The sequence below is a fragment of the Dromiciops gliroides genome, chromosome 4 (genome assembly GCF_019393635.1).
Source record: "Dromiciops gliroides isolate mDroGli1 chromosome 4, mDroGli1.pri, whole genome shotgun sequence".
Lineage (NCBI taxonomy): Eukaryota > Metazoa > Chordata > Mammalia > Microbiotheria > Microbiotheriidae > Dromiciops > Dromiciops gliroides.
In genome coordinates this window covers 328722714-328748164 of record NC_057864.1, presented here as the reverse complement: position 1 = coordinate 328748164, position 25451 = coordinate 328722714, and the positions used below count along the sequence as shown (strand labels likewise).

The 25451-nt window shown below is 35.2% G+C and overlaps 1 protein-coding gene across 1 annotated transcript in view; it reads left to right on the top strand.

Moving 5' to 3' along the window:
* The window catches only part of ASCC3 (activating signal cointegrator 1 complex subunit 3), a 344494-nt gene that overhangs the window by 191972 nt on the left and 127071 nt on the right, over positions 1-25451 (top strand). The window contains 8 exon segments of the mRNA XM_044004344.1: positions 2742-2896; positions 5278-5376; positions 6265-6433; positions 9843-10063; positions 15879-15964; positions 22387-22553; positions 22663-22808; positions 22939-23059. Of these exon segments, the coding sequence (XP_043860279.1) occupies positions 2742-2896; positions 5278-5376; positions 6265-6433; positions 9843-10063; positions 15879-15964; positions 22387-22553; positions 22663-22808; positions 22939-23059 (1164 nt within the window).

The window sequence follows — 25451 nt, the reverse complement described above, 5'->3', positions numbered from 1 at the left end:
AAGCTTCATTCAGTCTTACATTATTACCAATTCTCTTTTGAACATTTGATATTGGATGTCTCAGAGACATCTTATACTCAAATGTCCCATACAGAAGAAATTATCGTTCTCCAAAAATCCTTCCCCTTGTCCAAATTTCCATATTCCTATCTGTGGTAAAAATTATTGGAGTTTAGCTGACTCATTTGGGAGGGGCCACACCTGGCCCCCCCTGAGGTTACATATGCTACTGAGGTGAGAAGGAGAAACCTCTCCATAGGCAGTTTTTGAAGGACCTCCCCTTTTGGGGGAGGAATATTGAATGCTTGCTGAGGGGAGGCTGAGTCACTTCTGGAATGCTGGCTTTTCTCTTCTCTCTCCTCTGCCCTTTCTGGTGGCTCAAGCAACTAGCAGATGTCCCAGCTGTGGTGAGTGAACATAAAAGCCCTGCATTCCTTTGAAATTAGCTTAATTCGAAATGACCTGGGGATTGTATAGATTTAGGTTAGAGCAAGGAGAATTTATCTGTCTTTCTTTTTCCCTACTTCCTTATCTTTGATTTTTATTAATTTTACCTTTGTTGTTTAATTAATTCCCAAGTAATAAAATCTGATCCTTTTCTGGAAAAGCAGCTGTAAGACTCCTTTCTTATTGGCCTGGGAGAAATATCTAAAAGGGCAGTTCAGAGGGGAGGGAGCTTTGAACCTAGAGGTCCCTCATTATTTCTGGGATCCCAATATTTCGGTGAGTCACCCAATTAACTCTCCATATATTAAATTTGGCCCCCACATATCAAAGGCACCACCATTCTTCCAGTCTCAGGTTTACAATATCAATGTTGTCCTTCACTCTCCTCTTTCATATCTAATCATTTGCCAGATTTTGCTATCTCTACCTCACAAAGTCTATCTTAATCTGACTCCTCTCCACTCACAAAATTCCCACCTTTGTTCAGTCCCTCATTACCTCTTGACAAGATTATTGCATTAGTCTCCTAATTAGTCTCCCTGATTTAAGTGGTTTCCCCATGACACTCCATACTGATGCAAAAAGTAATTTTCCTTAAGGATAAGCCTAACCATGTGACTTCTTTACTTAATCAAAGTAGCTTCCTATTGCCTCAATGATCAAATATTAACTCCTTTGTTTAGCTTTTCAAGTCATCATTTATTCTGTCATTTTTCAGTCATGATCCCATTTAGGATTTTTTTGGCATGACCAGCTCATTTTATTGATGATGAACTGAGGCATCCCCCCCAAATTATCTTGTATTTAACTACTTTGTATTTATATTTTCACTTTTGTATGTGTTTATTATCTCCCCACAAAGAATAGCAGCTCTTCAGGAATACAGATTGTTTTATTGTATTTTATATCCCCAGCACCTAACATAGTACCTGGCACATATAAAGAACTGAACAAATACTTGTTGATTGATTGGTATAATTTTGAATGGTTGTTTCTTCCTTCCTACTTCCGTATCTTTTTGCATGTGACTTGTCTACTTTCAACTGTTTATGTCAACCAAAAGATCTGTGAACTTGCTATGATAAAGTGAATTCAGAGTACTTTTGACCTGGTGGCAAGACGAAAGGATGCATTTATTTCACAGTTCAGCAGTGCTTCAGCTATTATTTTGCTCTTTCATTTAAATATTTTAAGCTTTTGATTTAGAGTCATTATGGTAATGCTTCGTTTTAACAGTGGTGAACTAAGGAATCTTTTACTTGGGATGAGGGATGAACAGACAAGAGGAAGTACAAATCAAAATAAACACGATAACAATATTAAAGGATCTTGTATAGTTATATCAATAAATCTTTAGTGATATAACTTCTGTTTCTTGCTAAATATGATAACATGTGGCATGAGTAAATTTTTAAGAATGTTCATGACCAGGAAATTCGATGGGCTGGTCATGTATCAAAAATGATAGGGGAGAAGGGTAAGAAATAAGCATTTATATAGTGCCTGCTATGTGTCAGGCACTGTACTAAGTGCTTTACAAATATCTCATTTGCTACTTATGGCAACCCAGCAAGGTAGGTACTGTTATTTTTCCAATTTTACAGATGAAGTCAAATAGAGGTTAAAAGTAACTTGCCCAGCATCACACAACTGGTAAATATCTTAGGCTGGATTTGAACTCAGGTCTTCCTGAGTCCAGGCCCAGAAGTCTATCCAATGTGCTGCTTAGTTCTGGAGACAGCAGCAAGACAGCCCAAGTGGTACCCTGGTTTATCCAACAAATGAATGAGAAGAAGGCCTCAAGTATGTCAGATAGGTGCCTACTCATGTGCATCTTGAGCGTCTCTGTTATCCTTTGAATAATTCTCACTTTAATTCTTTTAAGACAGGTGTTCTAGGACTTGAAGCCACATACTACTACTAGAAGAAGTGAGTCTTTTCAGAAATCAAACTAGTTTCATTAAGAGTACCACGCAATTTCCCAAAGGCAGTTTTGTTCAAAATTAGACCCATATCTATAACTAATGAAAAGTTAAAAAGAACTGCTAAAAAGAGGAGAAATTCTTGATTTTTGTACTCCTTGTAGTGCCAAGAAGGGTTAATACTGATTTTCAGATCAATGACTTGCTTATTTCAAAATATTTGAACATGACAGGTCAAAGAATGTCAGTCATTTTATATAGCAAACCAAAAAAACAAGCAATAAAACAGGTTTCTCGAAAATCCTGGTTATAAGTCAGATTGTTATTTTTTTTGTATATGTACATTTCATTCTCTTAGTATTTTCTCTTCAGGTCACATGCTGCAACATGTGAATATTGGACTAAAGGTCAAACAGTGTGTCCATCAGATTCCTTCCATTACACTGGAAGCAGCTATCCAGCCCATTACACGCACTGTACTCCGAGTAAGGCTGAACATCTGTCCTGACTTCAAGTGGAACGATCAGGTAAAACCAAAAAAACACCTAGTCTCTATAGTTATGAAGAAGATTGCATTTAACTCTTAAAAGATACTTTGAAAAAAAGTTGGTCACATTTACTTAGTAGAAATAATAATCCAAGGTGTGATATTAACAGATGAGGCCCAATGAGATAACTTCCTAGCTTCTGGGAAAGGTGATGTTTCAGCTACTTAACAATATACTGCAGATACCAAGAAATCAGAAGGGAAGGTTTGTAACCAATCCAGGCTGTGATCAGTGTAGCTGATCTGTTCCATAATCACAGACTACAAGGCTTTCAGGAAACCAGAATGAATTTGATATTGGCTTAAGAATTTTAACCTTCTGGGGTATAGTTCATATGTCATAGGTTTGATCTTGGACCCTGTCTGAGTAGATTTTAAAAGTAATCTTTTTAATGTCCTGGATCCACTCTAATCCATCTTCCTCATGGTGGCACCAGATGTACAGAATTTACCTAGGATTCAGAGGCTCAAAAAGGCCATTTAAAGGGAAATAAAGGACACAAAAGGGCTTTTTCTTTTTATTTGGTCATGCCATATTTTTACAGTAAAGATGAATACTACACATTGCTTTTATTCTACACACATGGCCTATTATGCTGTGATGAAACTTAAATAGTCCCTATAAGTCTCTAATTGCATGTTTCATGTCTTTGCTCCTCATTCATTGCTTCAGGTCACACAATTCTGCTTAAAAACTGTATGTAATTTCCATACTTTTAAAAATGATTCTGTTTCTCATTTATTAAGATTGTAATTATTTCATCTATTAAAAATATTGGAATAAGTCCAGTTTAGGTACCAACTTTTTAACATTCATCTATTATATAGATAAAAAATGATGCTTTTTAATCTAAGCAACACAAATTTTCAGTTCTTACTTTCTTAACAAAGACATCTCATTGTTTTTATAGAATATCAAACAGATTATATTTTCCCACATATACTACTTATGTAATGTAGATTTCCTTTTGCTTTTCATTTGGTATATTAAGTGTAACAAAACACGACATAACATTTTAAAATTTATTGCAGCTTTTTTATGAGCTGGGAAACCTGTTTCCTAATCAAACCCTACATGGAAATTCTAGAAAAACAAAAGCTGATGCAAATATGTAGGATAATAGCAGGTGTGTGTGTATATATGTAAAAAGGTTAAACAACTTCATGAACCCAAGTTAATGGCCAAATTGGATTAAGATCCAGATTCTCTCATTCTTCAAATGCAAAGTTTGGGAATATTACTGTTTTTAAATAATTCATATTTTTATATATATACACACACACACACACACACACACACCTGCTATAAAAATACAAACATAAATGGGAAATTAATATTTGACACTGTAAGAAGCAGAACCATATAAAGAAAGGAATATATTTGTATTGAAAACTTTCTGCTGAGTTGAAATCATAGATAATTCACTGTTACTTATTTTTTTATAGTGTTTATAGTGAATATATATCTATACCCTGAGAAACATGATTCCTGCTGAAAAGGTCTTAAATTCAAAGTTATTATAACCTATTATTTGATTATCATGTTGTGTATCTTTCATTTTTAAAAAAATATCTTTAAAAAAAGAAATTTGGGGGCAGCTAGGTAGAGCAGTGGATAAAGCACCGGCCCTGGATTCAGGAGGACCTGAGTTCAAATTTGGCCTCAGACACTTGACACTTACTAGCTGGTGTGGACCCTGGGCAAGTCACTTAACCTTCATTGCCCTGGGAAGGAAGGAAGGAGGTAAGGGAGAGAGAAGGGAGAGGGAAGGGAGAAAAAAGAGCAAGAAAGAAAGAGAAACTTACCTGTTTGGCCAGCTACGTTAATCAAATTAAATGAAAATTTTTTTGCTAGAAAAATTTGTCGTTTATAAGTTCAGCATATTCTCCAGGTCCTGTACATGGAAATGAGGGTAGGTGCTATCTTTTGCCTTTTCTGGCACATAGTAGGTGCTTAGCAGATGTTTATTGATTAACTTTAATTATATTTAGTAAGAACAAGAACGATTTTCTTACATTTATAGGTAAAATAAAAGTCTTTTAAAACATTTATTTGATCTTCATCTTATCTGTTTTTCAATTTCTATTTTTTTGCTTGCTTTGTAACACGTTAGTACAGTAGTATATATGTGTGTGTATATAATTTGTAAGTAAATATACATATCTTGTATATTATCTTGCTCAAAAAATTTTGGACATTATGAATCTAGAGTTTAACAATTTAAAATCATATGGGATATCTAAATTTAGTGGGAGTTTTTTCTCCTTTCTTTCAATTTGCCATGCAAGTAAGAAATCTTTTGCGTCTACATATACCATAACATATAATATATTTTGTACTGTGACTTTGTTTTTCTCTAGGTGCACGGTACAGGTGGAGAACCCTGGTGGATTTGGGTAGAAGATCCCACAAATGATCATATTTATCATTCTGAGTATTTTCTCATTCAAAAAAAGCAGGTAAATGTATAGATACATTTGCATTCTAGGCACTTAAATGTTTCTTCAAATAAATTTTATGGACTAGCATAGAAAAAGAGGAACGTGTACTTGGAAAATTACATTTTCTATTTTTATAACTTTTATCCTTACTTTTACTATACAGTTGAAATTTAAAATAATATCCTCATTTAGCTGACAAAAAAAAATCACAGTTGAGTGATACAGATGTTTTTGTTGTGATGCTTATTCTAGTCAGTTCATAAAGTCAGAATGAGGTCCATAATAATTTTTTTGTGATTGACCAACTGAAAAAAAGATTCATACATTTTAGAGCTTGAGGGGGCCTTAGAGATTATCTACTCCAATCCCCCATTTTAGAGTAGAAATTTGAAGTGCAAAGAGAGAGTGATTTATTTTTGATAGTGTCTATGTGCATCAGGATAAACTTTATATATTTATATATACACACACACACATACATGCATGCATGCATACATGTGCCTGTGTGTGTGTGTGTGTGTGTATATATGTGTGTGTGTGTGTGTGTGTGTTCTATTAGGAATTCTCAGAAAAGAACTTTCTGCAGGTTTCAGCAACATTCAACCTCAACATACCATTTAGATTGCCCTATTACATCTTGTTATACATACAGAGCATAAAGTTTTACTAAGTGGATTTTTAGAGAGTAACCTGCTACTTTTTTTTTTTTATGGGGGCATTGGGAGTTAAGTGACTTGCCCAGGGTCACACAGCTAGTAAGTGTCAAGGGTCTGAGGCCAGATTTGAACTCAAGTACTCCTGAATCCAGGGTTGGTGCTTTATCCACTGTGCCACCTAGCTGCCCCCACCTGCTACTTTTAAGATACTGGAAAATCCAAACTCATAATTGATTTTCTCTTACATTAGGTCATTGCAAAAGAATCTCAGTTGCTGGTATTTACAATCCCTATTTTTGAACCTTTGCCTTCTCAATACTACATTCGAGCTGTTTCTGACAGATGGTTAGGAGCAGAGGCAGTATGTATCATCAACTTTCAACATTTGATTCTACCAGAGAGACATCCTCCTCATACAGGTAATGTATCACCAGGAATTTGAATTACCAGTTTCCCAAAACTATTGCTTCAGTTAATTCTGGTTGATATTATTGTATATAAATTAAAAAGCAGTGTGTAGTCATATTTGAAAAAATATCCTTTTCTCATATCACCTGCGTGTCTAAAAACCTGTATTTGTTTATAATTTATAGAATTTTTTAAATGTTACTTGAATTAGTGGTCATAAAAATACTTTTTTAATTTCTGATGTACAAAAATCTTTCATTTTTGTAAATCTGAGATCTTGTCTAATAATGAAGAGTCCTTGATCTCATGAAAGCTATTGAATGAATGAATAAATGAGTGAATGAATGAATGAGTGAGTGTTAAGTGCTTACCGTTTTGCCAAGCACTGTGCTGAGCATGGGAGATACAAGGAGAAAAGACTGGATGGTCTAAAGGAGACTCTCTTATACGTTAATAAAAGAAAGAAAGTTCTGTTGCAGTACAGATGTAAAGGCCTAGAAATCCTAAGATTGATCAGAAGAGGAAATGGAAAGTCTCTGGTGTCCTTCAGTTAAGTGATTAAGTCACATGTCAGTACTCCAGGTAGGCTGGCTGAGAAGCATCTGAGGTTTCAGAGACAAGGTGGATATGAAGACCTGGCAGTCTTTGATCTTCACAGAGGGAATAGAGTTAATAGCTTCAGTCATTCAGACCAGGTGACCAGTTAAGCAAGGATATGCTCTGGATATCCCTAATAGGGGGAGAGGGTGAAAAGAAAGAACGCTCTCCATGGTCGCAAGTCTTTCTACCCCTGGCAGTGAAGGCAATGAAATACTCTGTTTGGCGTTAACTGGCCCTGATAGATGTAAATGAAATGATACCTGCCTTTCTGATGATTATTTAATGTGAACAATCCCCATGTTTGTTAATATGCATTTATTTGTTTGTATTCCCTTATTAATCTTCAGCAAGCTAAATAAATGTTTTTATATGAATGCTAATTCAGAATATGTACAATATCAAATTCTTTTGTTGTTATTATTTCTCAGCATCTACTTATCTTTCCACTTTCAGCTTGATTTGGGGGTTTGGTTTTGTTTTTCCCCCACTTAATATATATGGTCCATGATATTGAATAAGACTTGAAGTCAGTAAACCTAGGTTCAAATACCACCTGGGACACTTACTAGCTGGGTGTCCATGAGCAAATCTTTTAATCTTTCTGAGCCTCAATTTTATCATCTGTAAAATGGAGTTGAACTCAATGACCTCTAAAGTCCCTTCCAGCTTGAGCTTCTTGAAATATCCTTGCACAAATTGTAATTAATGTTATTGAATTTCCTCCTGATTTTTTTTAGTGGGCAGCTTTTACTTTGCAAATTCCCTTTATGCTTCTCCACTAAAAGGAGGGAACGGAGAGACAAATACCATGGAACTTTTTTTTTTAATACACATTCAAATACAATACATGCCGATCCATATCCTGCCTTATCCCACCCCCAACAACCCTATCAATCACCAAGCCCTTGCTTAAGTCTATACCTTCCTGACCCTCTCCTCTTTTCAAAAACAAATAATTTTTAAAAGCCTGGTAAGGCTCATATAGCCCTATTTACCCAGAAAATTGATTTGTTTCTTTGTTTTGTTTTTTGAGACTGGGTTTCCCTATCTCATCAAGCCTGGAAGTACAGTAGTCAATCACAAGCCTTATCACAATATTGAATAGCACAGAAGTTTTGACCTCCATTTTTCCAGCCTGGGCCAGTTCACCCCACCTGAGGCAGCCTGGTGTGCCAAACTTACTACGTATACCTAATCACTCAGGTTTAGCTTGCTGCTGCACAGAACTCCCAGATTCAAGTGAGTCACCAGCTACAGCTAATATAGACTTATACCAACATACATGACTAACTTAGACTTTCTAAAAAATTATTAAGCTTTGACATCACATAAAATTTTAAAGAAACTCTTACCATGACACAACATAAAACATCTGATTTTAAAATGTGCTTTCAATTTCCTATCTGTGGTAATAACAGCAATAATATTATAGATAGATATTCCTATATTATTTTTATTTCATTTGGGTAGTACATTTCAAATTTATGAGTGCTCTCCAGGTTATGGAGCCCTAAAGTGAACACCCAATTCAGTAGTACTCCTTAAATTCACTCAATTTCTCCCAACATCCTACCAAACTGGAAATGAATAGCATTATTATTATTTTTTTAATGTTTCTTCCTAGGTAGTTAAGTATTTTATTTGAAAATCCCTTCCTAGTTATTTTGCCCAGTTGTAATTTTCCCAACTTCCTGAAATTAAGGGCTTCCCCAATAGGAAACTACAGATTTCCATAGATAGGGCTCTTTAGCTTCTCCCAGGTTTTAGTACATTTCCAAAATGAATGCAAATAGAAAATATTCAGATCGAACACATAGCAATGGCATTGTGGATAATGGGATAATACCTGTGTTTCCAAAATGCTTATATTAAGGGTTATGGGATGGAGATGTCTCTTTAGATTTTTACATGTGTTGCCTTCATTTTTTGGTACTATTTCTTTATACTGCCTTCATATATGTGAACATTGTGATGAAAAAAAGATAATAGAGAAATATTCTAAAAATAGTATAATCCATGACAGAAGAATTTATATCTAGTAAAAATGTATTTTATGTCTTATGCTAATATGGAAAATGAAGTTTTCTGGCATTATGGGAAAATAAATGTGTTGATATATCAAGTCTGTTGATTGGTAGAAGATTAGTTATGTCATGTGGGATCAACAAACTCCTCCAGGGGGAAAAAATAACTACTAGTACTTTTGCCAAGTGAAAAAGCCTTTGACTATGGTACTGGTGACATACTGTCTGACCAAGAAACAACCTAGCTATGGGCACAGTGGCTTAATACCAAAAGATTGACCTCCAGAATATGAATTTTTAGAAATAATGACCCACAGGGGGAAAAAACTTTAGAACTATGCAAAAAAGAATGTAATCTCTGATAGCTCAGAAAGCAGTTCTGATTCTTGTACTACCTGATATTCATTCTGAATATCACAAACCTGTTGACTATCAACTCTATAAAAAGAGTTCTAAGTCATAGAGATACAGTTAATGGCAAAGAATAAAAATAGTGATGGGTTTGCCAGCAAATACCCTGGTTTTTTAAAAAGTGTTTATTGTATTATAAGAAAAAGTAAACTAACAACTCAAAATATCGACCTCTGGGAAAATGTCAGAATTTGGAGATCAACTTCTAGTTTTTACTTAGGTTTTATTTCCACGGGATGCCAGTTATTTTTCCAACACAGAATAATACTCTCAAAAAATTTCAAATATTTTCTTCCCTCTAGTAGTTTATAATTGATTTTTAATCAAATAATTTCTATTTTGTAGTTGCGTTTCCCTACTTTTATGACTGCTTATCTTATTTCAGAGTTACTGGATCTGCAACCATTACCTATCTCAGCTTTGGGATGCCGGAAATATGAATCCCTATACAACTTTACCCATTTCAATCCTGTGCAGACACAGATATTTCACACGCTCTATCATACAGACTGTAATGTACTACTTGGAGCACCCACCGGTTCAGGAAAGACTGTAGCTGCTGAATTAGCCATCTTCAGAATATTTAACAAGTATCCCTCATCAAAGGTTTGTTAAAAGTACTCAGTAGCTTTCTTTTTCCTTAATCAAAGAATAGAGATAAATGTCCAAAACGTAATTTGAAAATGTTAGTGAGTATTTACGATCTCCCGGTATACAAGAGAATTAGTATATAATAGTAAAAAGTTAGTTTCTTAGGGAATTAAGCAAACAATATTATTATCAAAAGCATATTTCAAAACTTAAGTGCATTCATAACCTCAGAGATGTACTTACGTGCTTCCATCTAGTTCCCTCTCTTCCAGTTCAGTTCATTAGAGGGCTTCTTCCTCTAGGCATTTTAACAGTTGAGGAGCACCTTTTCATCTCTATTTCCTCAGAATGTCTAAATTTTAACCCTCATTCTGACTACATGGGTGTCCCACCTCCTTTTCAGTCATATTTTATGAGCAACTTTTTATACTAAAATCATCATTGGTAGTATTCTGTAGTATAAAGCTATTCATTGTGATGTTCCTTAGTTTGTAACCAGTTAGTATCGTGTGGGTATTATGTTAAAAGGATACTTTCTTATGTCAGGAATTAGTTTAGGATCTTTGAAAGTGCTATACATTTCCCAGATACAATCTAGATTCCAGACCAATACCTTCTTCCTATACAATTCTGAACCAATTTCATTATTCATCTGTAGGGCTCCTCTATAATTTATGCTCTCAGTAGGCTACCCATCCAAGTCTGTATAATAATCTGCCCAGTAAACATTCTTCATCCATTTGATTTTTCCCATATGAATTGTCAGAACAGTCCTCTTTTAAGTGGTAGTGAATCTCCTTGAGGAGTCCTTGCAATATTCAGGGAACTTAATTCACTAAACACTAAATCTTATGGGAAAAAAAAAAGTATCCTTTGGAATATCTCTTAATTTCTAGTGATTTACTTTTCTTTTTAAATTTTGCATAGATCATAACACTGGTTAGCTAGTTCATTGGAAAGAACATATTTCCCTATTTTATGCCTCATTTAATACTAATAATCATATGATCATTCAGGTTATCTCTGCTATTGCAAATGATGTATGGTCTTTATTTACTGACACCTGATCAACATTTTTTAAAAATGTAAAAACACCAGCCACAATTTCTTCTAGTCATTTGATATCTTCTGTTCTTTCATATATCTTAAAAATTAATCCCTTAATTCTTTCAAAATTATATTACCCACAGGATAGATTCCTCCTGTATTTATTTTGTATGATCAGGTTTCTTTACCAAATTTCATTTTCTTAAGTGCCCTTTCTTCTTCATATAATCCATCTTCTACTAAGATATTAGAGTGCAATATGGTAGATTTACTGTTATCAGCAACAAAATTAGATTACTATAGAAATGTTGGTAGATCCACTCTAATTTGTTTGCCTCCTTGTTATATTCATTCCCATTTCACCTATAAATTCATGTGTGGTGATCTCACTTTACTTCTTTCACACAAAGCTTTAGTTAGACCAGTTTAACCCTTAAGAGCTCTTTACCATTTTATGAGGAAATTCTATTTCCATCATCTTCATTCATAATATTTTGCAGTGAGTTTATATCTAAACCAGGGCTTCTTAAACTTTTTCCACTTACAACCTCCTTTTCACCTGAGAAATTTTTACATGACGGGTATATATGTATATAAAATAAGTATACATAACCTTTTAGCATTGCCAAATTTTCATGACCTCCACATTCAATTATGCAACGTCATATGTGTTTGCAACCCAAAGTTTAAGAAGCTTTGTTCTAAACTATTGTTGCCTTTAGCTTTCACACTGCTCTTCTTGTAAGATCAAGGGTTGCTAGCCAAGTAGGGTTATAAGCCCCTTTGAAGTAATGATTCTCTTTGCCTTAGAGCACACTATAAAACTAACCACCAATTTCTTTTTGCTCTTTCTAAAGAGAATTTTTGAATCATCCTTCCATTGCCATTCAAATGTCTTTGGGTTTCATCCATGATAAAGATGATAATATTCACATTGTTCACTTCTTCCGGGAGTTTCAATCAATCACCAAGAATTTATTAATGCCTGCTATGTGGCAGGTACTTTTCTAAGTCCTGGAATACAGAGACAAAAGCAAAAACCAGGTTCCCCTCCTCAAGGAATGTACATTCTATGGGGGAGACAGTCATGTATATTATATTTATATTCATATATATATATATATATACATACATACATACACACAAAGTAATAATATAATATTGTTGGTTATTGGGGTAATATTTTTGGTTTAATGAAGTAAGAATTTAACATTTAAAGTGATACTTATAGATGATCTAAACACTGAGATTAATATCTTCCTTTAACCTCTTTTCTGTCACTATACCACTGTCACTGTAAAAAACTAGACAGGACCACAAAGAACTTGAGGGGGTTATCTTCTTTGTTTCATAATTTGCCATAGCCAAGAAATTCATCACCTAATTGTGAACTCACTGATAAAGAGTATGGCCATACTTAGGCCTTTCTTGAGAAAGGAGACAGTCTATCTTGGAGACAGTCTATCTTTGGAACAATAATCAAAGTTTTTCCAGCTTTGAAGTATTGTCATATGTTGTTCACTGTTGGCATAGTCTTTAAAAACTGGTCATTTGCTGGCTACAATGAGGCTTTGGAGTAGAACTTTTTTTTGAGGTGACAAAAACATAAATAGATATCTTTATTTATTTATTTTTTTAGTGAGGCAATTGGGGTTAAGTGACTTGCCCAGGGTCACACAGCTAGTAAGTGTTAAGTGTCTGAGGCGGATTTGAACTCAGGTACTCCTGACTCCAGGGCTGGTGCTTTATCCACTGCGCCACCTAGCCGCCCCTAGATATCTTTCTTTAAAGAACTTTAAACAACTTTTTTTATCTCACTTTTTTCCTTTGCTTTGATTTTAATTTCTAAGTAAAGGAGAAAATTTCTTAAACTCTTCAACCTCTAACATGTCCCAGCAAAACTTATAGGTGTATTGATCCATCTCATCTGGAATATGACAAAAAGCACCAAAAATTTCACCTTATTTGTATGTTTAGTAGCCGGAAAAACTACAGTAAACCTTGGATTGATATAGGTGAATCCTTAAATAGTTCCTATAAGTACGTACTCTAAGGCTGAGGATTGATAAGACAAGGTCTTTTATAGGATAAAGGGGTATAGAACTGGAGATTGATTCAATACAGCCACTTGGAGAATAGAACATCTCTTTTTTTTCTGATTTCAGGGAATTGTATTTGTTCTGTCTCCTTATACCAACTCAGAAAGCCCCTAATCTTTCCTCCTGTTAGAAATCAGATTACCTAATCTTGTATCTTGGTTTAAATCCTGTGAATTGTCTTCTTTTAATGAATAAAAATCTTTCTCCCCCTGTATTTAGGGTTCAATTCCAAGCTGAGGAAACATGGTCCCAATTTGTTATGCACTTGGCATGCATTACTTAATAAACTGACATGCTCAGAAGCATGTACCTTTGTTTCCTCAGATATTTCAGATTCCACTTGTCATGCTTCTTTGTCCCTGGCCCCACTTGTCCTTGAACAGTGTGCCATTCATGGACACATCATCCCTACCTCATTCCTCTTGTGTCCACAGGCAAATTCACATTACATAAAACTTGCTTTACATAGAGGTTTATTGGATAGTCCATTTACATAAATCGAGAACTGTCTATAGTATATCAAAGATTCAAGATGGTGAAGGAAGTAGAATTTAAGCATCCAACTTCCAGCAGTTAGCAGCAGGGGCAGTAGTGACAGCTGCAGTGGCAGCAGCTTCAATGCAGCACAATGCCAGGTACCTTCTGCTCTAGGCACTGAGAAAATTCTGACTTTGGCAACCACCAAACTGCAGAGAGGACAGGGCCACACCAAGCCCAGTGGGAAGAGGAGGAGGTCTGCAGAATGGTGCACTTATGTTAAACAAGAACCATCCATATTTATGTGTAATAGCAAGGTCAGGTGTCTTCTCTTTTTCATGTTTTTCATGCTTTTCGTTCTGATTTTTCTTTCACAACATAACTAATATGGAAATATGTTTAACATGCTTGTACTGTACAACCTATATCAGATTGCTTGCTGTCTTGGAGAGGGGGAAAGAAAGGGAGTGAGGGAGAAAAATTTGTAAGTCAAAATCTTATTAAAATGAATGTTGAAAATTATCTTTACATGTAATTGGGAAAAAATAAAATACTGTTAAGTATAAGGGAAAAAAAGTTCAGGGTTATAACTCCACTGTAGTAGTGGAGGAGGAGTAGGTTATGGAAAATACATAAGCTGAAGAACTGGGTTGTTCAGTATTTGAGGGAGTATTAATATATATGTTGCAGTTCCCTAGTATGAAGGTAGGAGTTGGAAAGAAGAGAAGTGAGCAAGCATTTAATTCACTGAGGATAGAAGAGTGTCCTGTAGGTCAGTAGACACCAACTACCAGAATTTTTATTGGGTGGTAGATGTGGATTGAGTGAACAATAAATAAGGAGACTTTACTGAGTGTTGATGTTAGAGATTGAGTTTGGAAGTGGCAATGGGGAAATCCAACTCCTTATTCTTGACCATTGATTCAGGGGAAAGACTGAAAATGCAATTAGCAATAGAAATGTTAGCCAGGGAGTTTATACCACTGGGAGAGAGCCAAGTCACAATGAGAGCAAATGGAAGGAATTGGGAGGAAAAAGAGTTCAGATGAAAGCAGAGGTGTTACTTACAGAACAAGCATTCCAGAGAGCACAGTGGAAAGGGTGGATAGTTTTAGAGAGAAACATTTAGATTTTGGGTGGGTTTACTTATTTTGAGCTGGCAGTCCAGTAAAACCTCCACATCTTTTTAGATAAACTGTTGTCTAACCATACTTCTCCCATTACCTTCTTATGAAATTGATTTTCTGAACCAAAAAGATTTTGACGTTTAATTTTTTTTAACAATTCTTCTTATTAAATTTCATCTCATTCAGTTTAGCCCTATTGAAGATTAAGATCTTTTTGGTTTCTGACTCTTTCATGCCATGTGATAGCTCTACCTCCTAGCTTTATTTCATATGCAAATTTACTAACCTTGTCATCTGTACTTTTAACAGAAATATTGATAAAAATGTTAGCAATTCCCTGGAGACCTCTTCACAAGTTGACTTAGAATGGATAAGAACTATCCTCTTGAAACTGGTTATTTCTGTAATTCTTTTTCTTTTGGTCCCTAACCTAACCCATTTTATTTTGTTTTTATCATAAAAGCATTTTATCATTTTTGTTACATGCAGAAATAGTTTTCAACATTTGTTTCTATTAGATTTCTGGTTCCAAATTGTTCCCCCTACCCAGGAGAATAAGCAATCTGATATAGGTTATATATGTACAATCACATTAAACATTTCTGTATTAGTCATGCTGGTGCTTAGCACCCAGTACATAGTAGGTATTTAATAAATGCTCATTGACTGACTAGAAAAGAAGTGGTGGTGGTAGTAGTAATAATAATAACAGTAGCAGCAGGAGCAGCAGCAGTAGTAGTAGTAGTAGTAGTAGTAGTAGTAGTAGTAGTAGTAGTAGTAGTAGTAGTAGTAGTAACTAACATTAAAGTATTTATTAAAAATATCCAAAGAGAATGTCTCAGGTGAAGCATTTAATTTCTGTAAAATAGTTATTTATTTAAAAGACAGAAATTGTTTTATATGTTAGCTATCTTAAAATCATTCTCATTTGATGCAGTTTGACTTAACTTTATTGGCTATCATTTTAGTTGAGATACATTTATATTCCTAAACAGGAAAGATATATTCTAAATTATTTTATGGAGATTTTTAACAGCTTATTTAATTTGATTTACATGAGAGCCTTTGTATTTTGTTTAGGCTGTATATATTGCACCCCTGAAAGCTCTAGTACGTGAAAGAATGGAAGACTGGAAAGTTAGAATAGAAGAAAAACTTGGCAAAAGGTAAGTCATGTATTTAACACAAAATACATGTTTTTAATGCTATAAGAAATAGAGCAAAGGAACAAGGAAACTAATTATTTGAATAGTATAGGACCAATTTGGGGGTAAGAAATATGGGTTGTAAAGACGTCCCAAAAAAGAAAAAAGATCTGTTTGTACAAAAATATTTATAGCAGCTCTCTTTGTGGTTATTAACAATTGGAAATCAAGGGAATGCTCCTGAATTGAGGAATGGTTGAACAAGCTGTGGTATATGATTGTGATGGAATATTATTGTGCTTTAAGAAATGAAAAGCAGGATGATTTCAGAAAGGCCTGGAAAGACTTGTATGAACTGATGTATAGTGAAGTGAGCAGAACCAGGAGAATGTTGTGCACAGTGACAGCAATATTGTTTGATGAACTGTGAATGACTTAACTATTCTCAGCAATACAGTGATCCAGGACAATCCCAAAGGATGAAGCATATTATCCACCTCCAAAGAAAAAACTGATATTGATTGAACACAGACTGAAACATGCTATTTTTCACTTTCTTTCATTTTTTTTCCTTTTATCCAAGTTTTCTTGTACAAAATGATCAATATGATATTGTTTTACACAATTTCACATATATAGCTTATATTGGATTGATTACTGCCTTGGGGAGGAGCGAGGCAGGGGAAGTTGGGAGGGATAAAATTTGGAACTCAAAACTTTTTTTTTTTTTGGTTAGGTAATTGGGGTTAAATGACTTTCCCAGGTCACACAGCTAGTAAGTGTCAATTATCTGAAGCCAGATTTGAACTCAGGGACTCCTGAATCCAGGGCCGGTACTCTATCCACTGCACCACTTAGCTGCCCCAGGAACTCAAAACTTTAAATAAAAATGTTTATTATTTAAAAAAAAAGGGGAAAGAAAGAACTGTGGAATATGGATGCAGATTGAACCATACTATTTCTTTTGTTTTTGGTGCTGTTTTTCTTTTTTTTGAGGTTTTTCCTTTTTGCTCTGATTCTTCTTTCACAGCAAGACTAACGCAGAAATTTTTTTAATGTGATTGTACATATATAACCTATATCAGATTACTTGCTGTCTTGGGGAGGGGGGGAAGGAGAGGAGGGAGGGAGAAAAATTTGAAACTAGAAATCTTGTAAAAACAAATGTTAAAAACTATCTCTACATGTAACTGGAAAATAATAAAATACTTTTATAATTAAAAAAAGGAAAACTAGTTTTTAAAAAAATAGGAAAAAAAAAACAAAATAAAAAACCAAAGTCATACAGGTAAATAAATACAGAGCCAGGATTTGGGGGAAAAAAAGAAAAAAGAAATATAGGTTCCTTGAGATTAATAATCGTGAGAAAACTCTGCTTCAATCTTTAGATTTGACTAGATCACTAGTCAGCATAATGTAGGTCTTTAGTTAAGGGTCTCTAAGCAATAGGTAGAGGTGGTCCTGCTTTCCAGACATGCAGGGCTAGGGTCAAACAATGCAATAAAATTTTCTCCTAATTTCCATAATTGAATAGAAAGGGAACTGAGCTAGATCCAGAACTGAGTCACAAGATGGAGTCAGTGTGGTTTACTTGATTCTCACGGAAGCAAGAGCAGGAAGAGAAAATATAGGAGCCAGGGCTAAGCACACGGGGGCCTAGCTGGAATGGAAAGGAAGAACACAGTAGAGGCAGACACATGGGGACTGGACACAGACAGGAGAGGATGGGTGACATGTGGGGGTAGGAGACAGACACCCAGTACCCAAGTGAGGATGGATGACAGATAGACACATGGGGGAAGGATGCACAAGCAAGTGGGCAGAGCAGATCAAAGGTTTCCTCTCTTGGTGCCCCTGTGGTGGCCTCTCTACCTGTGTGTTATTCATGCTTTCACCTGGAGGGGTTTTTTTTTGGTTAGGGTTTTGGCTTTTTTTTTTTTTTTGGTGGGGGTGGGAGACCACGGAGCAACAATTTACTGTAAAGTTAATAGGTTTTATGGAATATGGATTTCTTTCACAATTCTTTTCATAAAATCAAATCTGAGTAATGCAAATTTACATAAAGCAAGAACTGTCTAAGTTTATGATCTTTTTAGCATAAAAACCTAATAGTGGTATTGCTGTATCATGTAACTATTGGAATGACTCCACCTGCTGGAGACTTACTGTAGAAAAGCTGTGCCATGAGGTGTAGGTCTTTTAGGGCAAGACCATGCCTCTTTTCTTTGGCATCAGGAAGTGACGTTTGTTTGTGGGAGGAAGAAGGGGGAGCTGGATGCTCTGACTCTTCCCGGTGGACTCTGGCAGAGAGTGGAGCTAGAAATGCGCTCTCCCTTTAGTAGATAGATGAATGTAGGCCTTTCTCTCTTTACCAAATTCTTATTCTCCTTAATAAATGCTTAAAAGTCTAACTCTTGCTAAAGCTTATAATTTATTAGCAACTACTCATTAGATATTTTAGACAAACTAGCTAGAATTTTAGCCCTAACAATCAAAGGGTATACACAGTTTTATAGTCCTTTGGGCATAGTTACAAATTGTTCTCCAGAATGGTTGGATCAGTTCACAGCTTCACCAACAATGCATTGGTGTTCCAGTTTTTCCACAGCTTCTCCAACATTTATTATTTTCCTTTTTTGTCATATTAGCCAATCTGATACGTATGAGACAGTACCTCAGAGTTGTTTTAATTTGCATTTCTCTAATCAGTAGTGATTTAGAGCATTTTTTCATATGGCCATAGATAGCTTTGATTTCTTCATCTGAAAACTGCCTGTTCATATACTTTGACCATTTCTCAATTCGGGAATGACTTGCATTCTTATAAATTTGATTTAGTTTCCTACATATTTTAGAAATGAGGCCTTTATCAGAAATACTAGCTATAAAACTTGTTTCCCAGCTCTCTGCTTCCCTTTTAATTTTGGATGCATTGCTTCTGTTAGTACAAAACCTTTTTAATTTAATTTAATCAAAATCATCCATTTTGCATTTCATTATATTCTCTATCTCTTGTTCGGTCATAAATTCTTCTTCTCTCCATAGATCTGAGAGGTAAACTATTCCTTCCTTTCCTAATTTACCTATGGTATCACCCTTTATGTCTAAATCATGTACTCATTTTGACCTTATTTTGGTATATGGTGTCAGATGTGGGTCTATGCCTAGTTTCTGCCATTACTATCTTCCAGTTTTCCCAGCAGTTTTTGTCAAATAGTGAATTTTTATCCCAGAAGCTAGAGTCAATAGCACCTGTCAATCAACTTTAACATTCCTTGAATGTCAAGCAGCAGCTTCTTCCTCCTCTTAAGGAAAACCCTATTTTTGGCTGTCATCTGGAAGTATTCGATAGTCCTCCTCCTTCTGTGTGACGTTCTTCTACATTTCAGCTTACTAGCATGCCAAAATTTATCGCAGCCTCTTTGAATCCTTTCTTTTCTTGTTTTCACACTGAAACTCTTCTGTATGTTTAAGGATCACTTCATTGTCAGAGATAACCTGGAGTGTAGAGACACATTTCTTATTTTGCTTCACTTTCTCCTGTAGGAGAAAAAGACTGACTGCAAAAAAAAAAAAAAAAAAAGAATGATGGTGAACAGTCATGTGACCATAGCAGATATGCAAATATTGTACTCATTGGAAAACTCTTTGTGCTTAATGGAGTACTTAATGGAAATGAGAACCACAGTTCTTGCCTTTCTTGTTGGTATCACTTTTTTTTTTTCTGGGCAATGGGGGTTAAGTGACTTGCCCAGGGTTACACAGCTAGTAAGTGTCAAGTGTCTGAGGCCGGATTTGAACTCAGGTACTCCTGAATCCAGGGCCGGTGCTTTATCCACTGTGCCACCTAGCCGCCCCGGTATCACTTTTATGGAACAGCTATGGGAAACTTTTTGAGATATTAAAACTATAATAACGCATTAACAGCTTTTCGAGCATTTCTTTAGCATTTCTTAACAGCTTAACAATCCCAACTTCCTTTTTCTCTTCTTTTACTCAAATTTCAATGTCTTACCAATTTATTTAATATCCTTCACCTCACCAATTATTTTACCCTTAAAATCTTTCTTATATTCATCTTTTTCTTTCTCCTCTTGTTCAAGTCTTTCTTTCTTTTTTTTTTTTTTCTTTTTGAGATATTTTATTTTTTCCGTTACATGTAAAGATAGTTCTCAACTTTTGTTTATACATGCTTTACACTTTCAGATTTTTCTCCCTCCCTCCCTCCCCTCCCTCCCCCCTCCCCTAGACAGCAGGTAATCTGATATAGGTTATATCTATATATATCTATACATATACATATAGATATATATATACACACACATATATATACACATAATAACATTAATCCTATTTCTGCATTAATCCTGTTACAAGAGAAAGAATCAGAGCAGTGATGCAAAACCTCAAAATAGAAAAAAAAAAACAACAGCACCCAAAACAAAAGAAATAATATGGTTCAATCAGCATCTATACTCCACAGTTCTTTCTTTCTTTTTTTTTTCTTGGATTTGGAGATCCTCTTCTATCATGAGTTCCCTGGAACTCTTCTGTACCATTGCATTGGTGAGAAGAATATAGTCCATCACAGTAGGTCAACACTCAATGTTGATGATACTGTGTACAATGTTCTTCTGGTTCTGCTCATCTCACTCATCATCAGCTCACGTAAGACCCTCCAGGTTTCTCTGAACTCTTCCTGCTCATCATTTCTTACAGCACAATAGTATTCCATTGTATTCATATACCACAACTTGTCCAGCCATTCCCCAATTGATGGGCACCCCCTCAACTTCCAATTCCTTGCTACCACGTAAAGAGCAGCTATAAATATTTTTGTACATGTGGGTCCCTTTCCCCCTTCCATGATTTCTTTGGGCAAAAGACCTAAAAGTGGGATTGCTGGGTCAAAGGGTATGCACAGCTTTATCGCCCTTTGGGCATAATTCCAAATTGCTCTCCAGAATGGTTGGATCAGCTCACAGCTCCACCAACAATGCATTAGTGTTCCAATTTTCCCACAGCCTCTCCAACATTTATTATCTTCCTTTTTTGTCATTTTAGCCAATCTGATAGGTGTCAGGTGGTACCTCAGAGTTGTTTTAATTTGCATCTCTCTAATCATTAGAGATTTAGAGCATTTTTTCATATGGGAATAGATCAAGTCTTTCTTTTGCTGCTGTATCTTATGCTTTTTTACTTTCTTCTCCAAATCGTCTATGAATCTTTCTCTTATTTCAGATTGAGGTTCTCTTTTACCTGTAGCTCTTCTCCTCAGGTCTTTTTCCATGACTTTCCCCCTCCCACCCCCACTCCCATCAAGTTAAGTCCTTTACCTCAAAGCTTTAAACTTCAATCCTCCCAAATACCTCCTCCACAGATTTAATTTCAAGCCTTCGTTCTCACTTTTACAAATCCATATCATATTTTTTTATGGTCTCAGCCCCTTTTTCTTCTCCTGTCCTTTCTTCAATACAGCTTTGTTTTGGGGAAGACAAAAGTAGCCAATTTGTTAAGTTGTATTCTATTCCAGTGCACCCTGGTTAATGTGTTGTGCATTGGGAAGTTGGACGATACTAATAATGAGGATAGAGCAGAAGTTTACTGTTTCCCAGCACACAACAGAGAGGATAATCATTTTATGTGATGTCATGGCAAATGAAGCCTTCTACAGAAAGTTAAGTGGGCCAGGTTAGCCAAGGGAAGTTTATCATGTACAAGAAACAGTGGTCTTATAGCAAAGATTATAGATACATTGATGAATCATCCAATTTAGCAAATGTATCCTACAGGACCACAAATAGCCAACCAGTAGGCTAAAAAACTTAAGCCAATTATCCAGATAGTTACCTAAGAGAAAATACAAACTGTGAGAATAAGCTAATCAACTCATTATTGTCATAGTGTAACACATTTATTAGAGTATTTTAAAGGCTTGGTATAAGTTCACTTCTGTAGTGTTGGTGAGCAAAAAAGAAATTCTACTCAGGAAAATAAAAACTACATTATGTTTTAGTTTGACCACTGTGCTAAGTTAATTGAGAAAACTTTCTTCCTAATTGTAAAATAATTATCTTTCAAATCTTATCAAAATTGATTTCACAATTTTCAAGTAGCTTATTAAGAGTATATCACTTTTTTTCCCAAATGAATCATATACTCCAAAATGAAGAGAAATATAAAATTATTTTCATTTTCTTTGAGATGTGCTTTTTACCTGGTTTGGGGGGTTTGGTTTTTTTGTTTGTTTTTTTTGCAGGGCAGTGAGGGTTAAGGTGACTTGCCCAGGGTCACATAGCTAGTACTTGTCAAGTGTCTGAGGCTGGATTTGAACTCAGGTCCTCCTGAATCCAGGGCCAGTGCTCTATCCATTGTGCCACCTAGCTGCCCCTTGGGTTATTTTTGTATTTTTAATTTTTTTAATGATTTTTATTAAACTCCAGAGTTATTGAGCTAACAGGAGATGTGACTCCTGATATGAAATCCATTGCCCAAGCTGACCTTATTGTCACTACACCAGAAAAGTGGGATGGAATCAGCAGAAGCTGGCAGAATAGGAGCTACGTTAAAAAAGTCGCCATTCTCATTATAGATGAGATCCATTTGCTAGGTGAGTGCCATTTTATATAAAGCTGATTTAGAAACCCTGACTTTCATGCATAGAACTTTCAGGGTCAGACCTTCTTAAATGATTAATGTACATTCCTCTTATTTCCTAGGGGATGAGAGAGGCCCAGTTCTAGAGGTTATTGTATCTCGAACTAACTTCATCTCTTCTCACACGGAAAAACCTGTTAGAATAGTTGGATTGTCTACTGCATTAGCTAATGCTAGAGACCTTGCTGATTGGCTCAATATTAATCAGGTATGTGATATACTTACAAATATGACATTTAACAGATTTAGTTCTCAGAGGAATTGACATAAAAGTAGCACCATGACATTATAAACCTCAGCATAAAAAGGAGTAACATTGTTTTTCATATTTACTTTAGATGGGGTTGTTCAACTTCAGACCATCAGTTCGTCCAGTTCCCCTGGAAGTTCATATTCATGGTTTCCCAGGTCAACATTACTGTCCTCGTATGGCAAGTATGAATAAACCTGCATTTCAGGGTAAGCTGCACATATTTGGTATGAGATATAACCAATTTAAATAGTAGATTTCAGGATATTTTCATGCTGTTTGGGTTTTCTTGAAGTAGGGGGCACTGCTTAAGCTTCTGCAAATGTTATAAATCTATTTGCCTAAACTATTCAAGAATACAGACATGTGGAATTGTTTAACTATTAAAATTAGAGAGCTTTAGTAAATGATAATGTCTTTGCTGTTAACCACGCATTAAAATAATATCTACAAAAATATTTGTAATTTTTAAAAAGAATAAAAATTGTTTAGAGTATTAATCTATTAAGGTGTTTTCAGATATTGCTTATTGGCTTTGCAAAATGATGAGCAGAAGTTACAAGTCAAGCAAAAATCACATAATTATGGTTTTAAAACGATACAATGAAATTTAAAATTTTCAGGGCTTCCGAACATGTCACTAGTTTCTTTTTTCCTTTTTCTTAGCAAGGGAAGCAAGCCTGATAACATTTCAAAACAACCCTCTGATTTTATTGAAACATGTTTTGTTTTGTTTGCATAAGGAATATTTATTATATCAATTAAAAATAACTTCCAAAATAAATTCTGTAATGGGAACTGCTGTTGATTGTGAGGTGGCAGTTGTGAGGTGACTTTTTAGCTGCTGTAATTAGCCTTATGACAGAGGCAAAGTATTGATTGTGAACTGGAGACCAATCTTGGCAGTTCAGATTATTTACACCTCCGCAGAAGCATTGTACAAAATCACTAATGAACGATAAATCTGCCCTGAGCTATTCAGCCACACCTGTTCTTGTCGCAAGAAAAATCCATTAGATGTTGAATTTACAAGAGAGAGTGAGAGAGATGCAATCATGATTGTGTATAAACTACATATATTTTTTTCATGCACATGCGATTTAAGATATTGTGACTATGGTATTATTTACCAAAATCTTACCATTTATAGCCTTTAGTGTGTTAATATACAGTATTGGATACTGAACAGGGGAATGAATACATTTTCTTTTTATAATTTATTAGTCTGATTGGTTATGGATATCTAAAGGGTGTCTGCAGAACAATAATTGGAGAGAAGTATTCCATGTAATATAAATCATTTGTAAATATCTGAAATATTTATACTGTGCTAGAGGTGGTTTCTGCATAGCAGTTAGACTTATAAACTGTTTATTATACCTGTAGTGGGTCACTGTATTTCATTAAGTCTGGAAATATGATTTTATGATGGCTTTATTTCTTGTGGGTTTCATATAAATATAGTCAAGGTCATGTCAGCATTTCCATTGTAAACCTTATTTCTTAGCTCATAAAAAAAAATCTGCAGCCTACCATGTTTCAAACAAGAAAAAGAGGTCACTTTCTTTTTGTATATTTAGAAAAATAACTATTTTAAGAAAGCTAAACAGGACACAAAAATAATTCTTGTTTATGCCATTTTATTATGATTTTGAAGCACACACAGAGGTGGGTAAATGATTTAATCATGCTTGAGAGTAAATTTTAAATGGGACGAGACATACAAAAATGTCATAGGTCTTAGCTAAATGACAAGAGTATCCTCTTCATTCTTTGTTCTGTACACAGACCCTCATGACATAATCTCACTTACATACATTCATGCAGAGGGTCATGCAGAGAGCACATTCCTACGTTGTTCAAAATTCACCCCTGTACACTTTCTCACCAAAATATTTACACTTTCTCAAATATTCCTCTGCTATTTCTTTATTGTGCTATACTTTGTGTATGGTACAGGGCAGTGTGAAAAGGCACATTTAATAGCCCCTTTTCAATGTCTGCCCTTATATCCTATAAGGATCCACCAGACCACATCCCAGAGCATTAATTCTACCCACCCTACAGTCCAAGTACCACTAATATATGACAAATCCCTTAGGCCACAGGAATTGAAACCACAGCAATAGAATGGATCCCCTAGCACAACTCTATGGACAGACTCTAACTTTTCTCCCCTTCCTTTTGTATTTTCAGGTTAAAACTTAAGCTTGGAGCAAAAATAATTGCTTGGTTCCCTACCTAGTGTCAGTCATTGACAAATATAAGGAATATGCCTTCTATAGATAGAAAGCCCCTCCTTAAACTGCTACTTTATAAAAATCATGTAGAATTTTAGTTCTTCCAGCTTCTACCCAGCCGTTATTTGAGATGAAGAGCATATAATGAGAAAATGAATTTGGAGACTATAATCACATTGGAACCAAAGAGTAATGTAGCTTCAGTTTGATGTCATTTTCATTCATTCTCAGGTGTAAGGCTAAATTTCATTACAAAAAAAAAAAAAGAACACTGTAATAGGAGATTAGAAACCTTGTTCTCATTCTTCCACTCTCCGGACCTCATGTAAAATGAGGAGACTTGGCTTGATCCTTTCTATAA